This window comes from Lontra canadensis, unplaced genomic scaffold (assembly GCF_010015895.1).
Source record: "Lontra canadensis isolate GAN:19392208 unplaced genomic scaffold, GSC_riverotter_1.0 scaffold86, whole genome shotgun sequence".
In the NCBI taxonomy this organism is placed as follows: Eukaryota; Metazoa; Chordata; class Mammalia; order Carnivora; family Mustelidae; genus Lontra; species Lontra canadensis.
In genome coordinates, this window is record NW_022631080.1 from 941840 (window position 1) to 969442 (window position 27603).

At 38.1% G+C, this 27603-nt stretch overlaps 1 protein-coding gene across 4 annotated transcripts in view; it reads right to left on the bottom strand.

Annotated features, from left to right (window-relative positions):
* The window catches only part of DMD (dystrophin), a 2197254-nt gene that overhangs the window by 479370 nt on the left and 1690281 nt on the right, over positions 1–27603 (bottom strand). For all 4 annotated transcript variants that reach the window (XM_032883124.1, XM_032883125.1, XM_032883122.1 and 1 more), the window contains exon 55: positions 2922–3111. In XM_032883124.1, coding sequence (XP_032739015.1) covers positions 2922–3111 — 190 coding nt within the window. The remainder of the gene's footprint in view (positions 1–2921; positions 3112–27603) is intronic.

The following is a 27603-nucleotide window of genomic DNA, read 5'->3' on the forward strand; positions in this document are numbered from 1 at the left end:
CTATGAATATAGTTCTTCATTTTAAAGATAAATTTGCATTGTAAAAATTCTCAGACTGTCACCTCGCAGGGCTCTATATGATATTCTATAAAAAAATATTGGCTTTAAAATTCCAGTTAGACTGTCAGAAATAACACTATTTATAAGAAAAATCTCCTCATCCTGAAGTGTAAGGACAACTGTAATGTCCTTGCTTTTTGTAAGAAAACTAAATAAGCATTTTTTTCTAATATGAGGAAGGAATCTTAATGGCTTTTAGAGTGAAATTACTCAGATTAATTCCATTCAGGAAGCATATGCTTCATAAAACATGTATTCTTATAGAACCCATGAATTGTGATTATTGCTGAGAGAATTAAATATCCTATGAAGTAGACTGTAAATAACAGTGATACTCATTCTAACAAGAGCTGGGGGGTCTCCATATATAGAAGAATTGATTGACAGTCATAAAGCAAAAACATATTTTCGAAGGTTTTCACACACAATGCCCCCCGCCACCCTGTATCCATTCAGCAGCATTTGTACGAAGCAAAACATCAATGCTTTTGGGAAGACAGATGTATTGGAATCTGCTGGGAGAGCTGATGCTCTGGCTAGGCATTTGGAGTTTCCTTTTTTAATATGTAAGAATTATTTTCACTCTACAACATGAATCAAACAATGAACATAATGCTACCAGCTTCTTCAAACAAAGTGAAAAGTCCTATTATTACACTTTTTTCCTTCGTGCATATTATAGAAAGTTCCTTTTGTTCAAAATTTTAAAAAATATCTTCAGAGGGGGGAAAAAAAAGCAGAGAGTTCCATTTAGCTGAAATACTGAAATTGCATGTAATCTCTGAAGATATGTGGTTATATTTACTTTCAAGCTTGGCATTTCCATTTGTTGCTTTAAAACCCCAGTACCTTAATTCGAATCTATCACTTGAAATGTGCCATTAACAACAATAATCAATAGTTTCAGTAGTTTCAAATATTTTCCATGACATCTCCAAATCTTTCATCAAAAGACTGTTATCTAGTCATCTAACTGAAAATCAGAGCTGGCTATAAATGTCATTTCTATCCATAAAATGTAGTTTCAACCTCAGGCAACTGGAATTTATAGAAAGCCCAGTATTAACATGGAGGGAATGAGAAAATTGTCTCTGTTTTAAAATAGTGTTGAGATCTCAGCTAGTCCTATTGTAGTTAAGGGGGGGGGGGGAATGATATGTCTAAGGTTTTCAGGAACTCTAGGGGAGCTTTATATGGCTTTTAATAATAAATATTTCTTATGAGTACTATAGCATAAACTAAGAAAGTGTCCTCTGGGGGAAAAAAAAAAAAAAAGAAAGTGTCCTCTGCATAACTTTCAACTGTTTTTGAAAGGGAGATTAGAGATCCAAACACAAAATGCAGTTTGTTCTCCATGCTCCCATAGGAAATATAGTTTAAAAACATGGCAATCTTTTTCTTTAATCATTCAGAATCTTGCAGTTTCTCAGACTTTTCACTGTATAGTAACGCAGATAACATATAGGAGATACACGGATGTTATCTTGGCCTTCAATAAGACTTGTTCACTAATTAAAGGGATGTTTAATTAAATCCTTATTATAAAATTATCTCTTGGATTATTCTTCCTTTTCAAAGTATTCTGCTAAAAAACTGACTTAAGGTTTTATTATTTATCTACCACAGCTGCTGAGAATATGTGAGCCCACATATTTATTAAAATTCTAGGTGGCTTCATAGGTACTTAAAGGGAAAAATACAATTTTATTTATGAAATATTGTAAGTTAAATAAGTTACAGCAGAACATTTTCTACCCATTCATCTAAGAGTGACCCAAAAGTCTAACTTTGCATAGTTTTTACACTCTTGAGCCATGGGACATATCTACAAAGATAAAAGCAGGTATTGCTCTAAATGAGCTACTTCCAATAATGAAACTAACTCAACACACATTGTGGAATAAAGTATCCTTTGAAAACAGAAAAAAAAAGGAGGAGAAGGGAAACAAGGAAAGGACGAGGAGAAGAAACATTGTTTATTATGGTCGGATTGTGGAAGTATTTTTCGACCTAGTATACACCATCACCTTTTCTCATTGTAATTTAAGTATATGGAAAAAAGAAGTCCAAAAGCTTGATCATATTATTTTGATACTCTAAAGTTGATTTGAGATATTAGTAAAGTTCCTGTATCAAGTAAGAAAACTCAACTATACCTAACAAAACTCCATAATAGTTCGTAAAATTATATCAGGCACTGAGAATAAAGTTAAGGGCCTCCTTGAACCAAGACATCATTTAAACAAAACTGCCCTAAACTTCTGTTTTCACTGTTTATGCATATGAAACTTTATTGGAATAATTTTTGTTTCCAGGAAAAACAATTGTCTGAATATTGTATGATCATTAACTATGACAAATTTAGCAATCTCATTTTTCTTTTTACAGAAAGTGTTGGGAAGAAAGCTACAAAATGCCAGATTAACATTTCAAAATGTATTTGAAAGTAATGAAGGGAAACTGATTCAGTTAGCAACGCTAAATAAAACAGACAATTCATACAGATGCTTTCCCTGTAAAATATTAAATAAACACTCCAAAATGGCAACTTCTTCCATTTAATAAACCACTCCTTAATTTATTTCTTGGAGCAAAGTTTCTCCTTGGCCAAAGCTATGGTTTTATGGGCAAGGTTTCTTTGGTCAAAAACATGTATCATTCCGAAGACTAGGGCATTAAATGAAATACTAAATGCCTTTTCCTTCTCCTTCTGACTCTTCCTCTCTTGCCCACATGCTGCACCATATCAGGCCATAGAGAAGAAGCACTTTACTTTGTCCCCAGTATATCAGTTATGAGGATAGACGCGTGAATTGTACATCAGGATTCACAAGAGAGCAAAGTAGAATAGCTTCACTTACTTGCCATTGTTTCATCAGCTCTCTTACTCCCTTGGAATCTTCTAGGAGCCTTTCCTTATGGGTGGCATCCTGCAGGACATTGGCAGTTGTTTCAGCTTCCATAAGCCAGGCAAGGAATTTCTCCAGGTCCAGGGGGAACTGTTGCAGTAATCTGTGGGTTTCTTCCAGAGCAGCCTCTCGCTCACTCACTCTGCAAAGGAACAAATATCCAGATGCAGCTCTCCTCAGGTATCACAATGGTGCACCCTGCCCCCCCCCGAAAAGAGCAAAGATCAAGGGATGAAATTGTAATACCAGCAAAGGGGTGGGTTGTAGCTAAAAGTCATCTTAAAAGCAACAACAACTAGAATAGTGTGTGTGTGTGTGTGTGTGTGTGTGTGTAGACTTTGTACAGTTTATATATGAACTTCCAAAAGCAATCCTTTTTAAAAAAACTTGGTAGTTTTTTACTGGCCCATTGTGAAAACTTATTTTCATATGCAGCAAAAGCATAAGCTCATCTTTATAGGTAAAGTTCCAAAATCCCTACACCATGTTCATCTTTGGTGTTACCTGAGGCAGAAAGTCAGGGTTAGGTAGGCAAGGAATAAGTTCAAGAAAATGCAAAGCTAGACCAGAAAGTTAAACACTGGAGGAAACAAGAGAAGGGGACTGGAGGATAGAGGAGAACATGACTAACAAGGAGAAAAATGACATATTTCACAGAAACCATTGTGCACGATACCATTTTGTGTGACATTATGGTGTTCTAATGGTTCTAACTATGGTGTTTGCTTTACATTTCATTATTTGATGGTCATACAACTGAGAATATTCTCCCAAAGAAAAGACTTCAGTGTAATGGAAAAAGTAAAGCCAAAAAAAAACCAGACAGATCTGAGTTCAAATCCCAATATCCTCTACCAGCTGTGTAGTATGGTAGGTTACTTAACCCCTCTGAGTCTGAAATTTCTCATCTGCAATGCCTGTCACTGGGATGAGAATGAAAAGACGATAATGTGTGTCAAGATGACTGCCTCCCATGTATAGTTAGTTATACATTAGGGTTACTCAAACATACTCGTTCGCTTGGCCCACATACCATTCCCCTTTCTCTCTCTTTTTTTAAAGGTTTTATTTATTTGAGAGAGAGAGAAAAAAAAAAGTATGAGTGTGGGGGAGACGCAGAGGGAGAAGGAGATTCCCTCTACCCCCGAGCAAGAAGCCCAGTTCGGGGCTTGTACCCAGGACACTGAGACCATGACGGAAGCAGAAGGCATACACTTAATTGACTGAGTCAACCAGGTGCCCCCATCCTTCCTCTAATCTTTTAGAAGGGGTGAACCAAATTTCCTAATGACACACAAATCTAAAAAAATTATTCATATTTTTTCTGAACATATATATATACACACACATATATATAAAACATATATGTATATATAATTCATATATTGTGGGTACACACACATATGCCCTTGGCAAAAATCTACATAATAACAGCTTGGAGGGAAAATTGCCTTTGGCAGTAACAGCCCCATCTAAAAAGATTCAGGTAAATTTTTTGTCTGCAATGAGGAAATTAGTACTCTATTTAAATGCCATATTTGCCTTCTATTACCACACAAACACTTTCTGGGATTAAACATAAGCTAAAAATGGATTTTAAAAAATTGAACACTTGAATATGATACACACTGCTTGTTAGGATGTGATTGTCAATAATTATGCAAAACTGCAATTTATTTCAGCAGCAACTTTATCATGGGATGTGCAAACCAGGCAATAAACAGCTCCTGCCGAGCCAGCGGCAGCGAAGCCCCCGGAAGAGCTGTTTATTCATCACGGATGAGGTTTTTGCTGAGCCTACAGTCTTCCACAGTGTAGTTTCGGTGCTCATACTGGATAAAAATCTTCTGTCTGCATTAACTGGTGGAGGGGAGAATAGGTTTATGAGGATGCAGCTACTGGAAAATAGGAAGCTCTGCACGAAGCTATTTATCAGCCCCTAAATAAACTTTCCTGCTGCATAGCTGAAAGGTATCCTGGTGCAGGGGTTGGGCAAATCAGTTCAACCTTGCACAGTTCAGGGGCTGACCTGGACTGCTCACTCCCTGCTTATCTGGTTGGCAAACTATCAGTGGAGGGACAAAGATGAAAATGGTTATTTTTAAAATCTTTTTATTCTGTATGATTTCAAAGCTCAGAAGCATCGCCACAGCACTGAGAATCTTAGTGTTCAAATCTGGCAGGCAACACTCAGGTGGAAAGCATGCTTAACTTGCTGTCACCTGGCCGGTTCTGACCTACAAACGCGTCAATTTCATCCTGTTCAAGCTAGTATTTCCAGGTTGGCTTACACAACAGAAATCACTAAGACTAACGCCACCTCCAGCCTCAAATTTGGGATAGAAATAAGCTGTCACATTCCAGAAGACAAGTACAGGGTTGGACAATGACATATTTTCTCCCATGCTCCAACTTTCTGGGGAATAAAAGGACAAAAAGGAAACTCTCAGGGAAGAGGGAAGCTCAGAGAGTTAAATAGTGTGCATTTTATTAGCGGGGTCATCCTCATTGTTAGCTGCACAGGATGCTACCCTAGTCTTGAACTAAAAATGCCGCTTACTCTCTGCTTCCAGAGGAAGTATCTAGTAAATAACTTTCCAAGAGTTCTATGTAAAATACAATGCACATAAATTAGATGAAAGGGTTCTACCGAGACAACGAGATTTCTAGCCAAATCCTACCAGTGAGTTTGCTGCTTTGTAAATTAGGCCCTTAGGGAAGAACAGTAACTCTTGCAGGACAGCAAGGCACCATTTTCCTCAATGATACCCTCGTGTTTGGAAATATTGACATCAGGCTGAATCTTTGCTAATTTGGAAAATACGTTAACAAAATTCAATGGCTGTGAGAGCGGAAAATCTCTTCAAGTGAGTTCTTTTGCAGGCCTCTTTGATCAGAGGTGAAATTGTTGTCTCCTGCTCATGTGGGAGTTTTAAGGCTATATCCTTTCTCCTGAGATCAATCTATGTACACTGAATTCCTAAATTTTAATTGCGCCAAGTCTAGACCAGAAATGAGTCAAGGGTTCTTTTATGTCATACTCACGTATTCCAAATAGCTCTGGCTGTATCTTATATTTTCTAATTTTCCGTAACCATATGGCTTTAAGTGCCTTACATGATAAATAAAAAATGTAGAAATAATGAGAATTGTAAAGAAATTTTAAGAATTGTTTTAGAAAAAAAGTGAAGATCTTGAACATGAATTATTCTGTAAATTCCTGTCTAGGTTATCCAATTATAGACCCTGGTGAAAATTTGGCTAAACTTAAAAGTACCAATGCCCAGATATCGGGAATAGTAATAATACTTTATGAATATAATTTATGATAGAGGTTAAGTTCTTTTTTATGTAACGAATTTTAATTATCAGCTATTCTAATCTACAACAATAGCTAAGAATCTGGTAGAGTATGGACTGCTCTGGTGACTTAAAAAAGTTTTCTTTCTGTTCATAAGGGCACCGTATACCATTCTCAAGTGCCTGAATATGAGCTGTATGGCACAGTGGTTCTCAAAGTATGACCCACAGACGAGCGGCATCAGCATTATCTGAGAGCTTATTAGAAATGCAAATTTTCAAGCCCTGCCCTAGACCTACCGAATCAAAAGGTCTGTGCATGGAGTCCAGTGAGCTGCGTTTTCATAAACCTTCTAGGTGATTCCGATATATGCTAAAGCTTTGAGAATCACGGCCCTGGAGACCCATCCATTTTGCCCTAGCTTCTGAGAAAGCTGCTGGAGGCAGGACGCATATAGTAACTGGTTAATGTATGTGTTATAAAAACCTAGCCCTCTTGCCCCAACTCAGGACAATTTGGGAGGATGGGGGGTGGGGTGGGAAGTTGATTGATGCTGTGGTTACAACTACATTGAAGCCCAGCTTCTCCTTCTTCCCTCTCCCGCTTCCTTTCCTTGCCTTCCCTCACAGGTGTTATCCTGACAGCACTTGCCAATAAAATTCCTGCGAGTTAATTGCTCTCTCAGAATCTGCATTCTGGGGAAACTGACATGCTGAGGTATCATACTAAATAAGGATTTCAAAAATATATATGCTTAAGAAGTGTATGTGAGAAATATACAGCTACTTGGACAGACTGTGGTCTCAAAAGGGGAGAGGATGGAGTATTCTCACACTCAAGAAATGAGCCTGAAGAGCTACTGCACTTTTGGTCACCCTTTAAGAGTATCTGTAGAGGGGACGGTTAAGCGTCTGCCTTTGGCTCAGGTCATGATCCCAGGGTCCTGGGATCAAATCCTGCACTGTCCTGTTCCCTTCTCAGTGGCCAGCCTGCTTCTCTCTCTCACCGTCTGCTGCTCCCCCTGCTTGTACTCTCTTGCTCATGCTCTTGCTCTCTCTCTCTCTCTCTCTAATAAATAATTAAAATGTGTAAAAAAAAATTAAGAGGTGAAATATTACTCAGCCATCAGAAAGGATGAATACCCACCATTTGCATCGACATGGATGGAACTGGAGGGATTATGCTAAGTGAAATAAGTCAAGCAGAGAATGACAAATATCATATGGTTTCACTATATGTGGAACGTAAGGAGTAGCACGGAGGACATCAGGAGAAGGAAGGGGAAAATGAAGGGGGGGGGAATCAGAGTAGGAGATGAACCATGAGAGACTATGGACTCCTGGAAATAAATGGAGGGTTTCAGAGGGGTGGAGGGATGGGGTGGCCCAGTGATGGGTATCGAGGAGGGCACATATTGCATGGAGCACTAGGTGTTATACACAAATAATGAATCATGGAACAATTACATCAAAAATCAGAAGAGAAAGAAAAAAAGAAGAAAGAAAGAAAAAGAAAATAAGAGGATCTATAGGTAGGGTAGAGTTGCATTATCAGCAGTTAGAAGCAAGAATCTACTGAAGGGGCAAAGTGCTGTAGCTGTAAAACTTAGGAGAACCCTGTTGCCCAAGAAGTTACTCATCCAGACCCAATTCTGCACAAAGGGGAAGAATCACAGAAGGCAGGAGTTAAGCATCTTTGTTTTCTTTTTAAGATCTGATTATAATGAGGCAATCAGACAGGTAACACTCTGTCACTAAACACCCACACACTTATCAGGGTATCTCTAAATGAATCTCTAGACTCCAGATATTCTATTAAGCTGAATATCAGCAATTTTATGTGGGTCAAGCTAATACATAAAAAGCACATGGGGGTTTTCCCTCTGTTTCTATTTTTTGAAACAGTTTCAGGAGAAAAGGTATTATTTCTTCTTTGAATGTTTGGTAGAATTCTCCAGGGAATCTGTCAGGTCCTGGGCTCTTGTTTTTTGGGAGGTTTTTGATCACTGCTGCAGTCTCGTTACTAGATGTTGATCTATCCTGGTTGTCCGTTTCTTCCTGATTCAGTCTTGGAAGTTTATAGGTTTCCAGGAATGTATTATTAATTCTTTCTTATTCTTTCAAAGAATCAGCTTCTAGTTTTGTTGATGTGTTCTACTGTATCTCTAGTTTCTAATTCATTGATCTCTGCTCTGATCTTAATTATTTCCCTTCTTGTGCATGGGGTTGGCTCAATTTGTTGTTCATTTTTCTTTAAGGTGTAAAGACAGTTGGTATATTCGGGATTTTTCAATTTTTTTGAGGGAGGCTTGGATGGCTATGTATTTCCTCTTAGGACTGCCTTTGCCATATCCCATAGGTTTTGGAGTGATGTGTCTTCATTCTCATTAGTTTCCATGAATTGTTTATGTTCTTCTTTGACTTCCTGGTTGATCCAAACATTCTTTTTTTTTTTAATTTTAATTTTTTAAATTTCTTTTCAGTGTACCAGAATTCATTCTTTATACACCACACCTAGTCCTCCATGGAAAACGTGCCCTCCATAATACCTACCACCAGGCTCACCCAACTTCCCACCCCCTGCCCCTTCAAAACCCTCAGACTGTTTTTCAGAGTCCACAGTCTCTCATGGTTCATCTCCCCCTCCAATTTCCCTCAACTCCCTTCTCCTCTCCATCTCCCCATGTCCTCTGTGTTATTTCTTATGCTCCACAAATAAGTGAAACCATATGATAATTGACTCTCTCTGCTTGACTTACTTCACTCAGCATAATCTCTTCCAGTCCTGGCCATGTTGATACAAAAGTTGGGTATTCATCCTTTCTGATGGAGGCATAATACTCCATCGTGTATATGGACCATATCTTGCTTATGCATTTGTCCATCGAAGGGCATCTTGGTTCTTTCCACAGTTTGGCAACCATGGCCATTGCTGCTATGAACATTAGGGTACAGATGGCCCTTCTTTTCACTACATCTGTATCTTTGGGGCAAATACCCAGTAGTGCAACTGCAGGGTCATAGGGAAGCTCTATTTTTAATTTCTTAAGGAATCTCCATGCTGTTTTCCAAAGTGGGCTGCACCAACTTGCATTCCCACCAACAGTGTAAGCAGGCTCCCTGTTATCCACATCCTTTCCAACACACGTTGGTTACTTTCTTGTTAATTTGGGCCATTCTAACTGGTGTAAGATGGTATCTCAATGTGGTTTTGATTTGAATCTCCCTGATGGCTAGTGTTGATGAACATTTTTTCATGTGTCTGGTAGCCACTTGTATGTCTTCACTGGAGAAGTGTCTGTTCATGTCTTCTGCCCATTTTTTGGCATGATTATCTGTTTTGTGTGTGTTGAGTTTGAGAAGTTCTTTATAGATCCTGGATATCAGCCTTTTGTCTGTACTGTCCTTTGCAAATATCTTCTCCCATTCCGTGAGTTGCCTCTTTGATTTGTTGACTGTTTGCTTTGCTGTGAAGAAGCTTTTGATCTTGATGAAGTCCGAAAATTCATTTTTGCTTTGGTTTCCTTTGCCTTTGGAGATGTATCTTGAAAGAAGTTGCTATGGCTGATATTGAAGAGGTTATTGCCTGTGTTCTCCTCTATGATTCTGATGGATTCCTGCCTCACACTGAGGTCTTTTTTTTTAGGATTTTATTTATTTATTTGACAAACAGATCACAAGTAGGCAGAGAGGCAGGCAGAGAGAGAGGGGGAAGCAGGCTTCCCGCAAAGCAGAGAGCCCAATGCGGGGCTCGATCCCAGGACCCTAGGATCATGACCTGAGCCAAAGGCAGAGGCTTTAACCCACCGAGCCACCCAGGCGCCTCACGTTGAGGTCTTTTATCCATTTCGAGTTTATCTTTGTGTATGGTGTAAGAGAATTGATCCAAACATTCTTGAGGAGGATGGTCTTTAGCTTCCAAGTGTTTGAATTCCTTCCAAACATCTTGTGGTTGAGTTCTAGTTTCAAAGCATTGTGGTCTGAGAATATGCAGGGAATAATCTCAATATTTTGGTATTGGTTGAGCCCTGATTTGTGACCCAGTATGTGGTCTATTTTGGAGAAAGTTCTATATGCACTCGACAAGATACTTTATATGAAAAACCCAAAAGACTCCACACTCAAACTACTAAAACCCATGCAGCAATTCAGTAATGTATCAGGACACAAAATCAATGCACAGAAATCAGTTGCTTTCTTATATATTAGTAATGAAAATATAGAAAGGGAAATTAGAGAATTGATTCCATTTATTATAGTACCAAGAACCATAAGATACATTGGAATAAACCTAACCAAAGAAGTAAAGGACCTATCCCCAAGGAACTACAGAACACTCATGAAAGAAATTGAGGAAGACACAAAAAGATGGAGAAGCATTCCATGCTCATGGGATGGAGGAATACACATTGTTAAAATGTCTATACTGCCCAGAGCAATCTTTCAATGCCATCCCAATAAAAATTCCACCAGCATTCTTCAAAGTGCTAGTACAAACAATCCTAAAATTTGTATGGAACCAGAAAAGACCCTGAATCACTAAGGAAATGTTGAAAAAGAAAAACAAAGATGGGGCATCGCATTACCTGATTTCAAGCTTTACTACAAAGCTGTGATCACTAAGACAGCATGGTACTGGCACAAAAACAGACACACAGACCAGTAGGACAGAGAGTCGAGATACGGACCCACAACTCTATGGTCAAATAATCTTCGACGAAGGAGGAAAAGATATCCAGTGGAAAAAAGACAGTCTCTTCAATAAATGGTGCTGGGAAAATTGGACAGCTATATACAGAAGAATGAAACTCGACCATTCTCCTACACCATACACAAAGATAAACTCGAAATGGATAAAAGACCTTAATGTGGGGCAGGAATCTATCAAAATCCTACAGGAGAACATAGGCAGTAACCTCTTTGACATTGGCCACAGCAAGTTGTTTCAAGACACATCTCCAAAGTCAAAGGAAACAAAAGTGAAAAGGAACTTTTGGGACTTCATCATGATAAAAAGCTGCTGCACAGCAAAAGAAATAGTCAACAAAACAAAGAGGCAATGCACAGAATGGGAGAAGTTATTCCCAAATGACACTACAGACAAAGGGCTGAAATCCGAGATCTATAAAGAACTCCTCAAACTCAACACTCAAAAAACAGATAATCATGTCAAAAAATGGGCAGAAGACATGAAGAGACACTTCTCCAAAGAAGACATACAAAGGGCTAACAGACACATGAAAAAAATGTTCATCATCACTAACCATCAGGGAAATTCAAATCAAAACCACATTGAGATACCACCTTATATCAGTTAGAATGGCCCAAATCAACAGGACAGGAAACAACAAGTGCTGGAGAGGGTGTGGAGAAAGGGGAGCCTGCTTACACTGTTGGTGGGAATGCAAGTTGGCGCAGCCACTTTGGAAAAAAACGTGGAAATTCCTCGAAAAATTAAAAACAGAGCTACCTTATGATCCTGCAATTGCCCTTCTGGGTATTTACCCCAAGGATAGAGATGTAGTGAAAAGAAAGGCCATATATACCCCAATGTTCATAGCAACAATGTCCACAATCGCCAAACTGTGGAAAGAACTGAGATGTCCTTCAAGAGATGAATGGATAAAAAAGATGTGGTCCATATATACAATGGAATATTACACAGCCATCTGAAAGGTTGAATACCCAACTTTTCTATCAACATGGACAGGACTAGAGGAGATTATGCTGAATGAAATAAGTCAAGCAGAGAGAGTCAATTATCATATGGTTTCACTTACTTGTGGAACGTAAGGAATAACATAGAGGACATTAGGAGAAGGAAAGGAAAAGTGAATTGGGGGAAGTCAGAGGGGGAGATGAACCATGAGAGACTGTGGATTCTGCAAAACAAACAGGGTTATGGAGGTGAGGGAGGTGGGGGATGGGTGAGCATGGTGGGTATTAAGGAGGAGGGCACATCTTGCATGGAGAACTAGATGTGGTGTATAAACAATGAATCTTGGGACATGGAAAATGTAAAATAAAATTAAGATGTTGAAAAAAAAAAACCAAAGCAAAGCACATGGGGGAAGGAAAACTTACTAATTTCCCAAGTAAGGCTGTAGAGCTGAATGAATGTACAGACAATATTCCATTATTAGATATATGAATGGACAATACTTTATCAGAGCACTATACTATAGGATTTTATGTATTTTATACACACACACACATACATACATACATACATATATATTCAAACAGAAATAAGCACATTGAATATTTTTAGGGGAAAAAGACTCAGTCTGACAGAGGAGGCTATTTTGCCCAGGTGTTTCTTTAAGTGTGACAAATTGAGGAAATTCCCAGCACTCAGTCTTCCACTAAAAAATACCTCCATCTGTGCCCTGTGATTGTCATGGAGTAACCAAACAAAATACCCCAAATCTTTCCCTCCTGGTTTATTTGCATTTAAACACTATCGTTTCCTATGATATTTTTAGGGAATGATTACAGGATGACAACTTTTTTCCCTTTTCTGTTTGTCTGAGTGAAGGAGCACCTTAGCAGTAGCACTTGAACTTGGGACCAAAAGTTTCTAGCAACATCCAGCACTAGTTCCAGGACCAAACATAACCTGAAGTTCACTTTGCTGATAACTATAACAGAAACTACAGATTTGCTAGTAAATACATTACATTCTGATTTTTAAAAATCACTTTATAGGGGCACCTGTGTGGCTCAGTGTTTGTGCATCTGCCTTTGGCTCAGGTCATAGTCCCAGGGTCCTGGGATTGAGCCCTGCGTCAGGCTCCCTGCCCAGTGGGAAGCCTGTTTCTCCCTCTCTCACTCCCCCTGCTTGTGTTCCCTCTCTGCCTGTGTCTCTGTCAAATAAATAAATAAAATCTTTTAAAAATTACTTTATATTGTGTTTTCAAGGGACAGCTAGAATTGTATTACCCATGGATACACATAGAAAGGATTCCTTTTAGTCTCTAGCAATCGTATTAGTGGTTTGTACCAATGAGAACTGTGAATCTAAGAAAAGTCCTTCAATAATGCTTGGACTCATTCCCCATCAGTACCTTACCAGCCACGACTCTAACGTGGCTGAGGGTAACATCTACTTAGAAATACAGCCACAGAAGCATTCTGGCCATGAGAGGATATTTCTTTTTTCTCCTCTGCTAGTGAGGTGTACAGTGAGAAATATACTCTGTCCGTTCAATTATTGACCTAGAATAAGAGATCAAGTCTATGAGATATAGCACAGAAAATACATTTTTTTAAAGCTAAAATCCATATGGCTCTTCACATGTTTTAAAATATATTCAGATTTATTCTCTCATTACTTTATAAGGTATTCCCATTTTTTTCTACCTATAGTCTGCTTCTATTTTTCTTTATATGCTTCCGGTTAGATATTTCATTCCCTTTGAGGGCTTTAAGCTCTACACAGATTGTCTTTAAATCAGCACCTCATTCTTGTTTGTACATGTCTACCAACATCTCATTAAGTCATCTGTACATCTAATACATATTACGTGCCAGGATCTATGCTCAGTGATGGTGACACCAAAGTCAATGAGGCATGGTCATGGACTTTGGCATTTAATATATTCAATTCTGGTGGAGGAGACAGAGAGGTAAATATTTAACTATACTTACAGTGTGATTAAGCCTGTGATTCATGTGGATTCCCTATCAGTAGCTCCAATGAATTCATGAACTTTGATTTCAATTAGCTTAAGAAGTGATAAATTTATTTTGAAACATTTTTCTGGCTTTCTCTTATCAAAGGACGTGGAGATCCTCTAGCTGGGTTTTATCTCCTCATACAGTAATGAATGTTCAATCAAAGTTGGCCTAATTGCATTGATTTTCATAAAAATAAGAAACCTCTCAGATCTATGGTTCAGGTTATGGCTGGTTTTATTTTGCTGTTGGTGAGATTCAGTCTAAGAGAACTGATGACTTTTCCCAAGTCACACACAAGTGGCAGAATTGGGATTATAGCCCAAAACTTGCATCCCAGAAAAGAAATATTTCTAACTCTGAAAATAGATATTGGTGTCTACATCTTCTGACACATTCATTGTAGGAAAAGAAGAAAAGTGCAGGGAAGGTTATGCCACTGAATTCCAGTCTTCATTTTGGGGTACAGATTTAACTATTTGTTACTTTACTATGTAAGCAGAGTCAAATATGAAAAAAAAAAACAACTCTACACAAAAGGGAACACAGACAGGCAAAGATATTCTCCCATTCTAACCAGAGCAGAAAGATCTAGCTGGTGTTTGCTCCAAAACAAAACAAAACAAACAAAAATCCATTTTCAACGCAAATTTGCTGGTTTGCTGTTCACCGACACATGAATTAACGAGGTTTTCATCCCCTCTCTCCTGAGGTCTGGTACCAAATTACTCAAACTCTCCAGAGTTAATTGGAAACCACGACCTAAATGTTCCCAAAGTATTGCTGATTAGTTCTCAGAAAACTCATTCCCATCTTTCCTCACCCCAGACAACACAGGATGACTTTTTAACATGTGCAGAAGCAACACACTTGCATGAAAAACAGATTAATCCTCTAAAGATAAACTGCAGCTTTGAAGCTGTTTAAACTTCCTTCAGTGATACACACATTTTAGTAAAAAAAAAATCATCATGTAGACTTTACCTTTAGATTATAAGAGAGCATTGGCATGATTAATCATGCAAGGAATTTTTAAAATACAACATTCCTCACATACATCTTTATACTCTCTGAGCATTTTTAAAATTGAATTTCTACAGTATATCATTAGGGAAACAACTGCTATTACATAGTATTCCTAAAAGCCCTGGGATGTTTCTGAGAAGAAAATGTGGACAGTGGTTAAATGAAAACATTCCGTTATTCTTTGCATTACTCATTTCATTTGATTTGTTTCTGTCATGTATCACTGAAAAAAATCAGTTGATAAAAGAAGTGTACAAAATATTATGCACAGGTGAAATACTCAAGATATATATATATATATGTATATATACATATATATGTATATATATTTATGTGTGTATATATATACACACATATGTATGTGTATATATATATTTATGTGTGTATATATATATTCCTACCTTGGATTGCTAACGAAGAGATGAACATCTTTTAATCTAATATCTATAGTTTATATTTTTCCAATGATATACTACCTAAAGACACCCTTTGGGGAAGTTTAAAAATCATGTTTGGATTGGTCCATATACAAAGACTACAAGTACTATTCTAGATATTTACAGAACTATAAAAGATCTTTGGAAAAAATGTGGTTACACTACCTTCCAGAAAAATACAAACTTAGATTAGGGTTGGGCTAATAGTTAAACACAATTTCTAAAACCGCTATTGAAACATAAAGATGGACAGAAATTAAGATGGGCACACTAGTGCTTCAGCAAGGCTTGACTTTGAACACATTCTTTTCTTCCTTATTCGCAAATCCTCCTCGTCCCGTTCACTTGTTTTTCTATAGAATTCTTTGTTCTAGGAACTCAGTATCGATATGGAGATCTTGCTGCCCTCGATGTATACTTCTTAAGGAGAGTTGGGTGCCAGTGGCCAGTGCTAGTCATGACGTCACTTTGAGGATGTGAGAAATGAAGCTGACAGTTCGTAGTAGGTTCCTATCGAAACAGCCCTGATCCTGTATTTTCCTATAAAACCTCTCAGTCTTTTACCCTGGGCGGGCTTGTACTCTTAGGGGCATGAGCTGGCAGCAGCCTACTTTGCCTGGCAAAGTAATAAACTACCTTCTTCTTTATCCCTCCAGGCTGTCTTCCTGTAACATTTCTGCTCTGGAGCACAGAGGTCAATTTTTGACAACATCTCTACTCTAAGTAATGCTCTGTGATTTGTATCATGTGGGTCTTTAAGGTGAATCTTTGGTTTTGGTCACTCACAGTGTTTATCTCCTTAAAAAGAGGTATTTCCTAATGTTGATAAGCTAAACTGAGTAGTTTTTCTTCTCTTCTGAAGTATATATGAAAACTAATGCAGTAACCAATTAGAAGTACAAGCCTAGGATCATCTGAGTCTCCTAAGACTACACAGTCAAACAAATATGCATTTTCATCCTCACTTAGAGAAAAACAGAACAGATTGTTAGACATTGACAGATAATATTCTGAAGATGGCAAGGCGGGTTGGTTCAATTTTCTAAGATCAAGAGTCAAACATGTAGATTCTCTTGAAATGGAAGTGGCTAAAAACATATCACCAGATGATACGAACTTACGGTAGAGGTCTATCAATGGAATTGGGAAATGCAAACAACTTTCTAATTCCTGACATGAACTTGAAGTTATAGCCTGTAAATATTTGTAACTTTTATTACCTAATTCCTTATTCAGCATTCTCTTGTGGTTAATAATACACTCTTAAGAGTCCTTTGAATTCAACATTTATTGTTACAGTATATTGCACTAAAACAATGTTCCTTGGTTTTGAAGCTTTCCTGTATGTATTTTCTCCTTTCATACTTTAAAAAATCTGATGGGGTCAGTAAGCCCAGTTGTTATAATCATCAGCATTTTGTAGGGGAGAAATCTGACTTCCAGAGAGACTGGGTGAAGTTCCCAGATTAGTGGTAAAACTAGACACACCAAATCTAGTCCACTCTAAGACATTACCTCTCAAGGTAGACTTGTCAATCTCCCTGTGCGGTAAATATAATGGATATTATTACATTATTGTTCTCAAAAGCTCTTTGTTTTTTGTGATTATTATATAAATTAGGATTATGGTATGTATTTGTGTGATGACAAAAATTATTAGCTCTTTGTTTATTATCTTCAGCTGCCATCTAAGAGTGTTACTAGAATAAATACTGTACTTTGGACCTGAGGTAGGCTTGAAGGTTTTATTCAAAAAGAGGGCATTCATGTTGGAAAACAGTGTGGAGATTCCTTAAGAAATTAAAAATAGAGCTTCCCTATGACCCTGCACTTGCCCTACTGGGTATTTACCCCAAAGATACTGATGTAGTGAAAAGAAGGGCCACCTGTACCCCAATGTTCATAGCAGCAATGGCCATGGTCACCAAACTGAAATGAACCAAGATGCCCTTCAACAGATGAATGGATAAAGAAGATGTGGTCCATATATACTATGGAGTATTATGCCTCCATCAGAAAGGATGAATACCCAACTTTTGTATCAACATGGCCGGGACTGGAAGAGATTATGCTGAGTGAAATAAGTCAAGCAGAGAGAGTCAATTATCATATGGTTTCACTTATTTGTGGAGCAAAAGGAATAACATGGAGGACATGGGGAGATGGAGAGGAGAAGTGAGTTGGGGGAAATTGGAGGGGGAGACAAACCATGAGAGACTGTGGACTCTGACAAACAAACTGAGGGTTTTGGAGGGGAGGGAAGTGGGGGGTTGGGTGAGCCTGGTGGTGGGTATTATGGAGGGCACGTATTGCATGGAGCTTTGGGTGTGTTGCATAAACAATGAATTCTGGAACACTGAAAAGAAATAAAATTTTAAAAAAGAAATAAAATGCCATGTGACTCAATTCACACAAAAAAAGAGAGGACATTATGGGCAGCAGTACAATCTTTTTCATCTTAGGAAATAAGGGAAAATCATAGTATATATGATTGTGGCCTTCTTATAACGGTAACTTAATAAATGTTTGCTGAGGATACGGAGATTATTGGGAAGTCTGTACCTTTTGAGAAATGTTTTACATTAAAATTATCAAACAAGAAAATCAAACATGTTTCTTTTCTAGAAATTTTACAGTAAAATTAATACATTTTTACGAGATCAGCTGAGAAATGAATTAACCTCTCAGAGTGACTAAGTATTGGTGGATTCTAAATAAATTGCCCTTTTAATTTTGAACCTCTTTTAATGGCTCAGATATGATTTACAAGACTTGTAAGTCTGATATAATTTATAAGATTTGTAGGATTACAAATAGCTTGAGCTAATTAAAACCGATGATCAAAATAAAGATTTAAAATTTGTTGCTTTCTTACTTTTAATTACTAGGGGGAGAAACTGCATTTAAATGAACTAGATACTCTGAAATGCACTGATGGCCTTTCATAAGATCAATTCAAATTTATGAAGAATAATCATAAATTAGGTATTTATTTTTTTCAATTAAAACCACAACACTAGGGATGTCTGGGTGGCTTAGTCGGTTAAGCAACTGCCTTCAGCTCAGGTCATGGTCCCTGGGTCCTGGGATCAAGACCCTCATTGGGCTCTCTGATCAGCGGGAGCCTGTTTCACCCTCTCCCTCTGCCTGCTGTTCCCCCTGCTTGTGCTCTCTCTTTCTCTATCTCTCATTCACTCTCTTATCTTTCAAATAAATAAATAAAATGTTAAAAAAAAAACCCCTACAACACTAAAAGAATAAATCTGGGGCCTTCATGTGCTTTCAAGAATTGTCTTGGAGTACCTGTGTGGTGCAGTCAGTTGAGCACCTGGCTCTTGGTTTTGGCTCTGGTGGTGATCTTGGGGTCATGAGATCAAGCCCTGAGTTGGGCTCCACGCTGAGGGGGGAGTCTGCTTGAGATCCTCTTGCTCTGCCCCAGCCCCCACTCACACATGCACTTTCTCTCTTTCTTGCAAATAAATCAATAAATATTTTAAAAAAATAATCATCTTACTTATGAATGCACTATTTACAAAAAGTCTCTATATTCTTTGTCATCATCATTCACTTACTGTAAATCTCTTGAGAGCAAGAATTTACACACAGTTTGTGGTATTTAATGGATACTTGGTAAATCCAATTAAAAAGTCAATAAATCTACTATGAATCAGGCAGACATCCTAAAAATGAGAAGTTCCTAGTCCCCTGTTCTTAAAAAACTTACAATTATTTCTTGATGTAAGTTGATTGAATAATGATTTATATTTATATAGAATCTTAAAGTTTATCCATTGCTTTCACATACATTATTTAAGTTGAACCTTGTAACAATTAGTAGATATCACCTTTGTTTCTTACACAAAGTGGGTTATATAAAAGACTCTTATTCAGATGAGATATTTAAAAATGAGCTTGAGCAATTCTTTGACCAAAATTGTATTCTGCTTTGCAGAAGAAGAGACATTAATTAAACGTTTGGAAGTTGTTATCTTTCATTGAGTATTTTACTAGTAACGAAAATGAAGGGGTAGACTCTCACTGGCCAATGCACTGCACTGAATAGTCCATTGCTACTCAAAAACCAATATATTTTCTTTTGAATTTTTAAGATGTGCTCTCACAAACAGTGTTCATTTCATGTATTTTTTTAGGTACACCAGAAAGCCAGAGCATATAACAAACAATAGCTTCTGTTAAAATCAATCTACTACCCTGGCAAATTTTCTGATTGCCTTTAAGTTTGATCCTGGTCCAGAAATATGTACCAAAAAGAGCCTCCCTACTCTATCTATCACCCAACATACTCCTACGCTCCTTGCTTGGTATAGCCCATGAATGTGAATGGGCATCTTCTTGATAGCTCTACTCATGTTCTGTCAGAAATATTTAGCACATCAAGGACGAGAACAGAACCTTGTGGCACAGCACCAGAGATCTTCTTTCACCACTTGACATCCATCTTTTACTCAACACCCTTTGTATAACAGCATGTGATGGTTTCTAAATCATCCAACCTACCTTGTCTAGCTAGCATTTCTCCAATGGATTCACAGGAATTTAATTAAAGACCTTGTCAAATGCCCTGATGAAATGCAAACAGACTGCTGCCTTTTGCTTACCTGCCAGTCTAAAATTTCTTCAGGGTAAAAAAAAAATATGTCTGCTCTGAACATACAGAACACACAGGTTTTTATTTATCTCTATATATGTGCATATATGTTTTTGTTTTACTAAATTACCTGGTTAACCTCATCAAGAACTGGGTGTATATTTCTGTTACAACCTCCATCTAAATAGTATGCATGATTTAAATATCTTGGGGAGTTATGATAATATCACCTGTGATGGTTATACAGAATTTAATTCCATTTGTTAACATCTAGTTAGAAGGCAATTAATATCTCCTTGAGGGGTGTCCTCATCATCCTTTTATCCTTTCAGTAAAGGTGGTAGAAATAGATTATCACCATAGTGACAATCCCAGAATTTGTAAAGGTGCTGCTAGACTATCTATCAGATCTTAAATGCTTGCTCATTTCATTCAGTCTGGTAAAAATGGCAGCTCTATCACCAAGAAATATATTGGGTTCTCAGAGAATATTGCTATCTCATTAGTTCACAGATCAGTTCTTGTCCAGAAAAATATTTAACCAAACTTTACAAATCACATTAGAAAGATTTTCTGGAAACTGAGGGAAGATATTTAATCTAATACAGTGATTACAGAGTACCACACTAGCAGTCTGTGGGGAGAGGTTGGAAAGGGGAGATGTCTCAGACAACAAAGAACTGTCCTCAAGTCCCATAGCACTTCTCCCTGTCCCACTGGACACTCACATGGGGGAAACCATGTTCATAAATACTTGAACCTAGAACTTAATTATATATACATATGTGTGTGTGTTTTTGTGTGTGTGTGTGTGTGTGTATGAATATCTTACTCTTATCAAGCTTTTATTACACATTGATTTCTTTTTCAGAAAGGTAACTAACTGCCACGAAAATCCAAGGAAAATTTTACTTTGTGTTGTTAAGCATTATGCCAAGAGTTGTTCAGCATTTTGGAAAGTTCCATTTAGGGTGGCCAATGCCCCTCATGGTACTGGTAACATATTGGTGTCGTCCTGCATTTGTTATTGCATTCAGAGTATAATCACCAAGAAAAGTCATGAGTGTTCTAGTGTGCTTCTAACTGAAGAACTGCACAGCGAAATACACATTAGTTCATTCTAAATGACTCATTTCTCATTAAAATTAGAGTCAGGGCTGCACTTAAAAACTTCTATCTCTAGGCTGGGTATCCTATCTACAACTCTTGGTCTATGCTAGTCAAGAAGGTGTCATAAAGTATGTGTCAGAAGAAAATAAAGGAGGTGGTCGTGGATCTGAGAAAGTTGAAAACCACGGATACAGAACTACAGAATTTGGAATTTCCAGGACGAAAGCTATTATACCAAAAATAAATAGAATTTTTAAAGAAGAGAATGAGGCTCTTCTGCCCCCCCACCCCACCCCATGCATCCAATCCCTGATCCTTACTGCTCCACAGAGAATGAAATTGCATTTTAAAAATTGCTCCATTACAGCCAGCTGTGACTAGCGGTGAACGGGAGGTCGGCTCCGTCTGTGAACCTGAATTAAAAGCAACCAGCCCCCTCGTCTGTTCAGAGCCCATATTCTTGATTACATTTGACACAATCATCATCATCATATCTTAAGGCTCAAATCAGCCTGACAGTGCTCAACTCAGGGCTGCTTCTCCCAATTAGCTAGAAATTGGGGCCCAGATCATCTTCTAGGGAGTAAGTTTACATTTACCGTTTGGCTGTGGAGAAAAGGTGACGAACATGATGGAGGGAGCAAATCAATTTCCTAACTTATTTTTTTTAAAGATTTATTTATTTGAGAGAGAGAGAGAGAGAGAGAGAGCAAGCAAGAGAGAGAACATGAGCATCAGGGAGGGGCGGAGGGAGAGAAGCAGGCTCCCTGCTCAGCAACAAAGAACTATCCCCAACTGTCCCTGCTTAGCAAGGAGCCTGATGTGGGCCTCCATCTTAGGACCCCAGGATCATGACCTGAGCTGAAGGCAGATGCTTAACTGACTGAGCCACCCAGGTGTCACTCAACTTTGTAACTTATATAATAACTATTTTATCTTAAGTTCACCTAATGCTGGCAAACCCATTTTGATGGGAATGAAGAAGTATAAGCTTTTTGTTATTATTTTTTAAAAAATATATGAAGTTTAAGACAACTAGGGTCTGGACTAGAAAAGGAAGCTAAATGCATACTATGAATCTTTTTAAAGAAATATTTTCCAGGGGCACCTGGGTGGCTCAGTGGGTTGAAACCTCTGCCTTCGGATCAGGTCGTGATCCCAGGGTCCTGGGATCAAGACCCGCATCAGGCTCTCTGCTCAGCGGGGAGCCTGCTTCTCCCTCTCTCTCTGCCTGCCTCTCTGCCTACTTGTGATCTCTGTCAAATAAATAAATAAAATCTAAAATAAATAAACAAAAATAAATAAAAACAGCGATTGTACAAAAAAAAAGAAAAATATTTTCCAAATGAGAGCTTTTAAAAGGGTCTGTCCTTTTATATAAGAGGTTTATTAAAAATGACTTGTTGGGGTGCCTGGGTAGCTTAGTTGGTTAAGTATCTGCCTTCGGCTCAGTTCATGATCCCAGGGTCCTAAGACTGAACCCCAAGTCAGGCTCCCTGTAGGGAGCCTGCTTCTCCCTCTGCCTTTGCCACTCCCCCTGCTTGTGCACTCTTTCTTAAATAAATAAATAATTATTGGATAATTATAAATAATTATTATTGGATAATTATAAATAAATAAATAAATATTGGATAAATATGGGTTATTTGAAAATCAAAAGTGAAGAGATATCAGGGTTCTGAGGAGTGAATTTAAATAGGACCCTTAATAATTAACCACATGATTTGTTTTCGCTGCTTTCCAGGTAGATGCTAGGGATCAGCATGGATAAAGGTGCAGCCCTTGATAAAAACCTACACAAGTCGATCACTGACTAATTCCATGGCTTCTCTACCAATGTTTATGAAAGTGTTGTTATGAATGACTTTTGCTTGCCATAGAAAGGAGCTTAATTTTTTAAAATCCAGTCTGTCCTTTGCTCTCGGAGACCTACGAGCGCAAAGAAATCAAGTTCACCACATCAAAAGCAGTGCGAGGGTAGAGGCCAGTTTACAGGATGACTGTGGTGGATTGCATTTGGAAATACCCTTGAAGATCACCTCTCAAAGCTTAATTGACACAGGATGAGGCAGCACATCTAGGGAAGATTAATGCCATTTAGAATGACCGTGCTTCCGAGTTTGATCTGACTCTCCGTTCACTTATTGGTGTGAATCAAATTGTTAAATTGAATTTCAAAAATGTTACAGTGATTACTTAGGAAATCATTGGCTCCCCAAGCACTCCAGCAACGGGCAAGTTCCCAGCACCCCTGTAATGCCAGCAGACTCCCCCGCTCTCCTCAACACCCCTGAGCATGTCACTCACACACTTTCCTTCCTCAGTTAATGCTGTCAGAGGAAAAAACAGTGATTTCTGAATAAACTGTATTTAGTCCCGTTTCTTATTTGCACCATGCGCACCATTACCCGAGCAGCCTCTGGGAGCAAGTTTAATAATCAGTTTATTGTTAAATAGTTTGGGTTCTTGGGGGAAAAATGGCATTATCTATAGGTAAAGTAGTAGTTCATCATCCACACTTGAAAAATCGTGTTATTGAAAGGCATATACCTTTCTGTTTTTTCATTTGAAAACAGGAACATCATAATTTTCCCTACATGATCATGTTTTTCCTGGAGCATGTATTTAACAGTAGCTCTTAAAACTTGCAGTATATGATGTAGTTGTAATTAATTTAATCTTCATGAAAGTAATGCAATCAAAATAATAGTATTGGTGTAGCTTTGGTGTTAGGACTACTAAAACTGCCCGTTTGCTTTGTGAGTGGGATATATACTCAAGGAGAATTTGTTCACCATCCCTGACACCTACTGCAGTATCTCGCCAGGAGTGAGTGTTTAATTTTTACCAAAGCAATTAATTTGAAAATTGCCAATGTATATCCATATCAGTCTTTTCATTTTAGATATTTTGATTAGGTAGTAATCATACTAGTGCACATGTAAATGTCACTGTTTGAGTCTGACTTTTTTCTTTCAAAGTTAGAATCATAAGGCTCTTGCCAGATAACTCATTTTCAAAAGTAGAAGTTGGCATAACTTTGAGTTATAGATAAGGAAGACGGAGAGGTGCTTGTTTTTTCAGGAATTGAGGCAAATACTTGCTTAGATGCCCTCCTGGAGCCAGTCGTATTAATGATGCTGGCAAAGGTACAGAAGAGTTAGCAGAACTATCTCAAGTATTAAAAAGCAACAACTGATCCTACATGAGAAAATTCTCCAAGAATTAGAGAACTCCAAGTCATGTAAATGATGTGGCAATGTAAACATAGGGAAAAGATTGTCTTCTGTCCCTTCAACTACAAAAATCATCTCTTTGTCAGAACTGCCAAAAAGCTGGGGATCTGAGCTTGGGAAAGTAAAGGGAAAGTAAAGGACTTTCTATACCTTGGTATCTTTATCTGAGTTATAAACATTGGGAGGTTGAAATCGGTGATGAAGATTTAGAAAAGTTTAACTTGAGCCTGTAAAATGTTATACTCATTTGGAATGTGGGCCAACAAATTATAAAGATGTCTGCCTACCTGTTCGTCCTTTGACAAGAGAGGGCAGAACTCAGCCTGAGCAAGCTCCCCTACCCTAGCAATCAAGGACCCGTGATGGAGAGGGAGTCACAAGCCAGGGGCTTGCCAAGGAGTCTGCAAAATCTTGCTATAACTTTGAGCTCAAACAATGGTTCTCCAAACTGCTCTACTGAAAAGCTCTAGCCTCTCAGAGTAGAACTGGCCTGTCCATCAGGAATGATTGCCAGGTGAGATGGGTTGGCTGGTTGGCCACTCTATAGGAGAAATATATGAAGGCTGATTCATACACACACCAAAGGCTTGGCTGGGCGTCTAGAATTGTCTAACTGCCAGGGTAAATTTTTCCGTCACAAGCAGCAACCTAACAATTAGGCTAAATGTAATCATTAGCAGGTTGTAGATTATATGTTTTGGGTGGGGAAAAAATTTATAAGAGTTAGTCCCATGCTATTAAAATGTTGACAAGAATGGAGTATCAAGGAGGGTTAATGGAGTTTGTTTCAGGGGAAAAAAAAAACTTATTAGCAGATCCCAGCAATTATAAGAGACTCTATTGTTCATTGCTATCTGCTAAAATGAAGTCTTCTTTTACTAAAGGTATTCTACATTATTTCTGTTATTTCTAAATGACCTCCCCTCTATTCTCATTGTAGAAATCTCAGGAAAACAGGTTCAGTACGAGTCAAATACACTGTACCTGAGAATCAAACTCTCTTTCTCTCTCTTTATCATCATCTTGTTCCTTTTCCTCCTTCCGCTCCTCTTCCTCCTCTTCTTTCTTTCTCTCTCACTCTCTGCCCTACCTCTCCCTTAGCTACCCAGCTATCTATCTATGAATATTTCCAGAAAAAGTCCCTAAGCTTGTAAGAGAATATGAGGTGACAATAATAGCTCCAAAGAAACAACAGAAAAGATGTCTGAGTAGAGTCAATGGTAGAATAATACTACTTCCTTTCAGCAGTATGGCAAATTTATAGGCTAATGCCCCAGTGCAGAGTTGAACTAATGGTACATGAAATACTACCCAGAGAACTCACAGTGAAATGATCTCCACTCGGGGGTCTGGGCTAGATGCTATGCTATCTTACAAATGCTTACTGAGTTAATTATCATTTTATAATACATATAGTTATTTTATAATAGAATAATTATTGGATCAGATGCTATAGTGTCACGTAAGGCTCTTCTTGAGAAATTGGTTCCAAGGTCAAAGTTTTAGAAGGAATACATACTATATAGAGTATCACTTTTCTCACACATTCCTGAACATACATACTTTATTAATGCATACACACTAATAAAAAGTCTGATTAATTCTACAGACATTTGTTTACCTTTACTCAATCTGATAGTACCCAAACTTTGTTTTGGACCATAGAATCCTTTCATAACACTCATTAAGATAAAATGGAGCTAGTTCTGAAAAAAAAAAAAAGTCTAAAGGAAGAGTATATGAGAAAGATCAGGATGCTAAAGTCATGTGTCTAGCTGCTGCTTGAAATTATTGTTCAAAGGTTTCCCAACCTGTTCTTGAATACTTCTACAACCTTATAAGGTAGGCTGTTCCATCTCTGGATAGCTCTATCACAAAATTCCTTTCTCTACTGAGCTGAAATGCAAGTTCTTAAGACTATATTATATGCTTGAATTTACCCAGGCTAAATCCCCATTGTTTTCCTTTGTCATTGCTTTACTGCTGTGGTGGGGGGAGGGGGCTGGAGTGAAGGAGGGAGGATTACTGTCAATAAATGCCCTATGTTGTCTCCCCTTCTGAATGTTTCGGTTGGCATCATGCAGTGGTTCTCCAACTTAATATGCTTAGAAATGGCTTGGAGACTGGTCAGATTGTCAAAAGTTTTCTGGGCCCCATCCCCAGAGATTCTGAGATTAGTAGGATGGGGTAGGACTCATGCTGTGCATTTGTATTGAGCTCACAGGTGATACAAATGGGCTAGTCCAAGCACCACACTTGGAGTCACACTGGGGTATTGTATATCTTGATACTCTGCCAAGACCCCATGCTCTCTAGCTGGTGGGAATATTGGCTGCTAACTGCTCACAGCTGCCTCTATCACCGGAAATTGGCCTCAGCTATAGTTAACTGTTTTATCCAAGGTTGTCCTCTCCTCCTGGGCGACTCAGAACCAACGAGTGGCTGGCTCTAGAGTTCAAAGGCCCAGCCTCCTCGCCTCAATTCAGGATGTCTCTGAAAGGATACTGCAACTTCCAGAGCTCCCCTGTGAATTTGTTGAGACCTCAGGTTCACTTCAGGTTAGCTTGTCTCTATGCCCAATGTTACCTCTGTCACAGCCTTCCACACATATCTCATCGAAATACTCTTCAACAAAATTTCTGCACGCAACTCTCTATGTTAGGGAGTTTTCTTCCCTGTTTCCAGGGAGCCCCAACTAAAACAACTGGATTTTATTTTTATTTTATTTTTCTTTTAAACACAAATGTAGTGCCTTATATTTCAATTTCATCTTTCAATATTCAGCTTATCCCTACAATTTGTTGAAATCTTTTTGGCTCCTGATACTCTTGTCTACCATATTTGCTACTTCTTCCTGCTTTGTGTCATTGGCAAATTTGATAAGAATGCTATCTATGTCTTCATCCAAGTCACTGATGAAAATATTGAAGAGGACAGAGCTGAGATTAGATTACTGTGGAAAGCTGCCAGAACCTCCTTCCAAGTTGATATGTATCCATAAACAGCAGTGAAGGGAGCCCAGGCCTGAGTCAGAGATTTGGGTTTGGAACACCAGCTCTGAGGAGAGGTAAGTAGCTTATACGGATACCTAAAAAGAACAATATTATTTTAGTTTCTATGTTAATAGGCAACTTAGGTGCTCCTTACATATTACATATTAATAAATCACATCTCACCACCAAAAATCCAAAGAAAATCATAAATAATCATGAATTTGTGATTATTATTTATCTAATTTG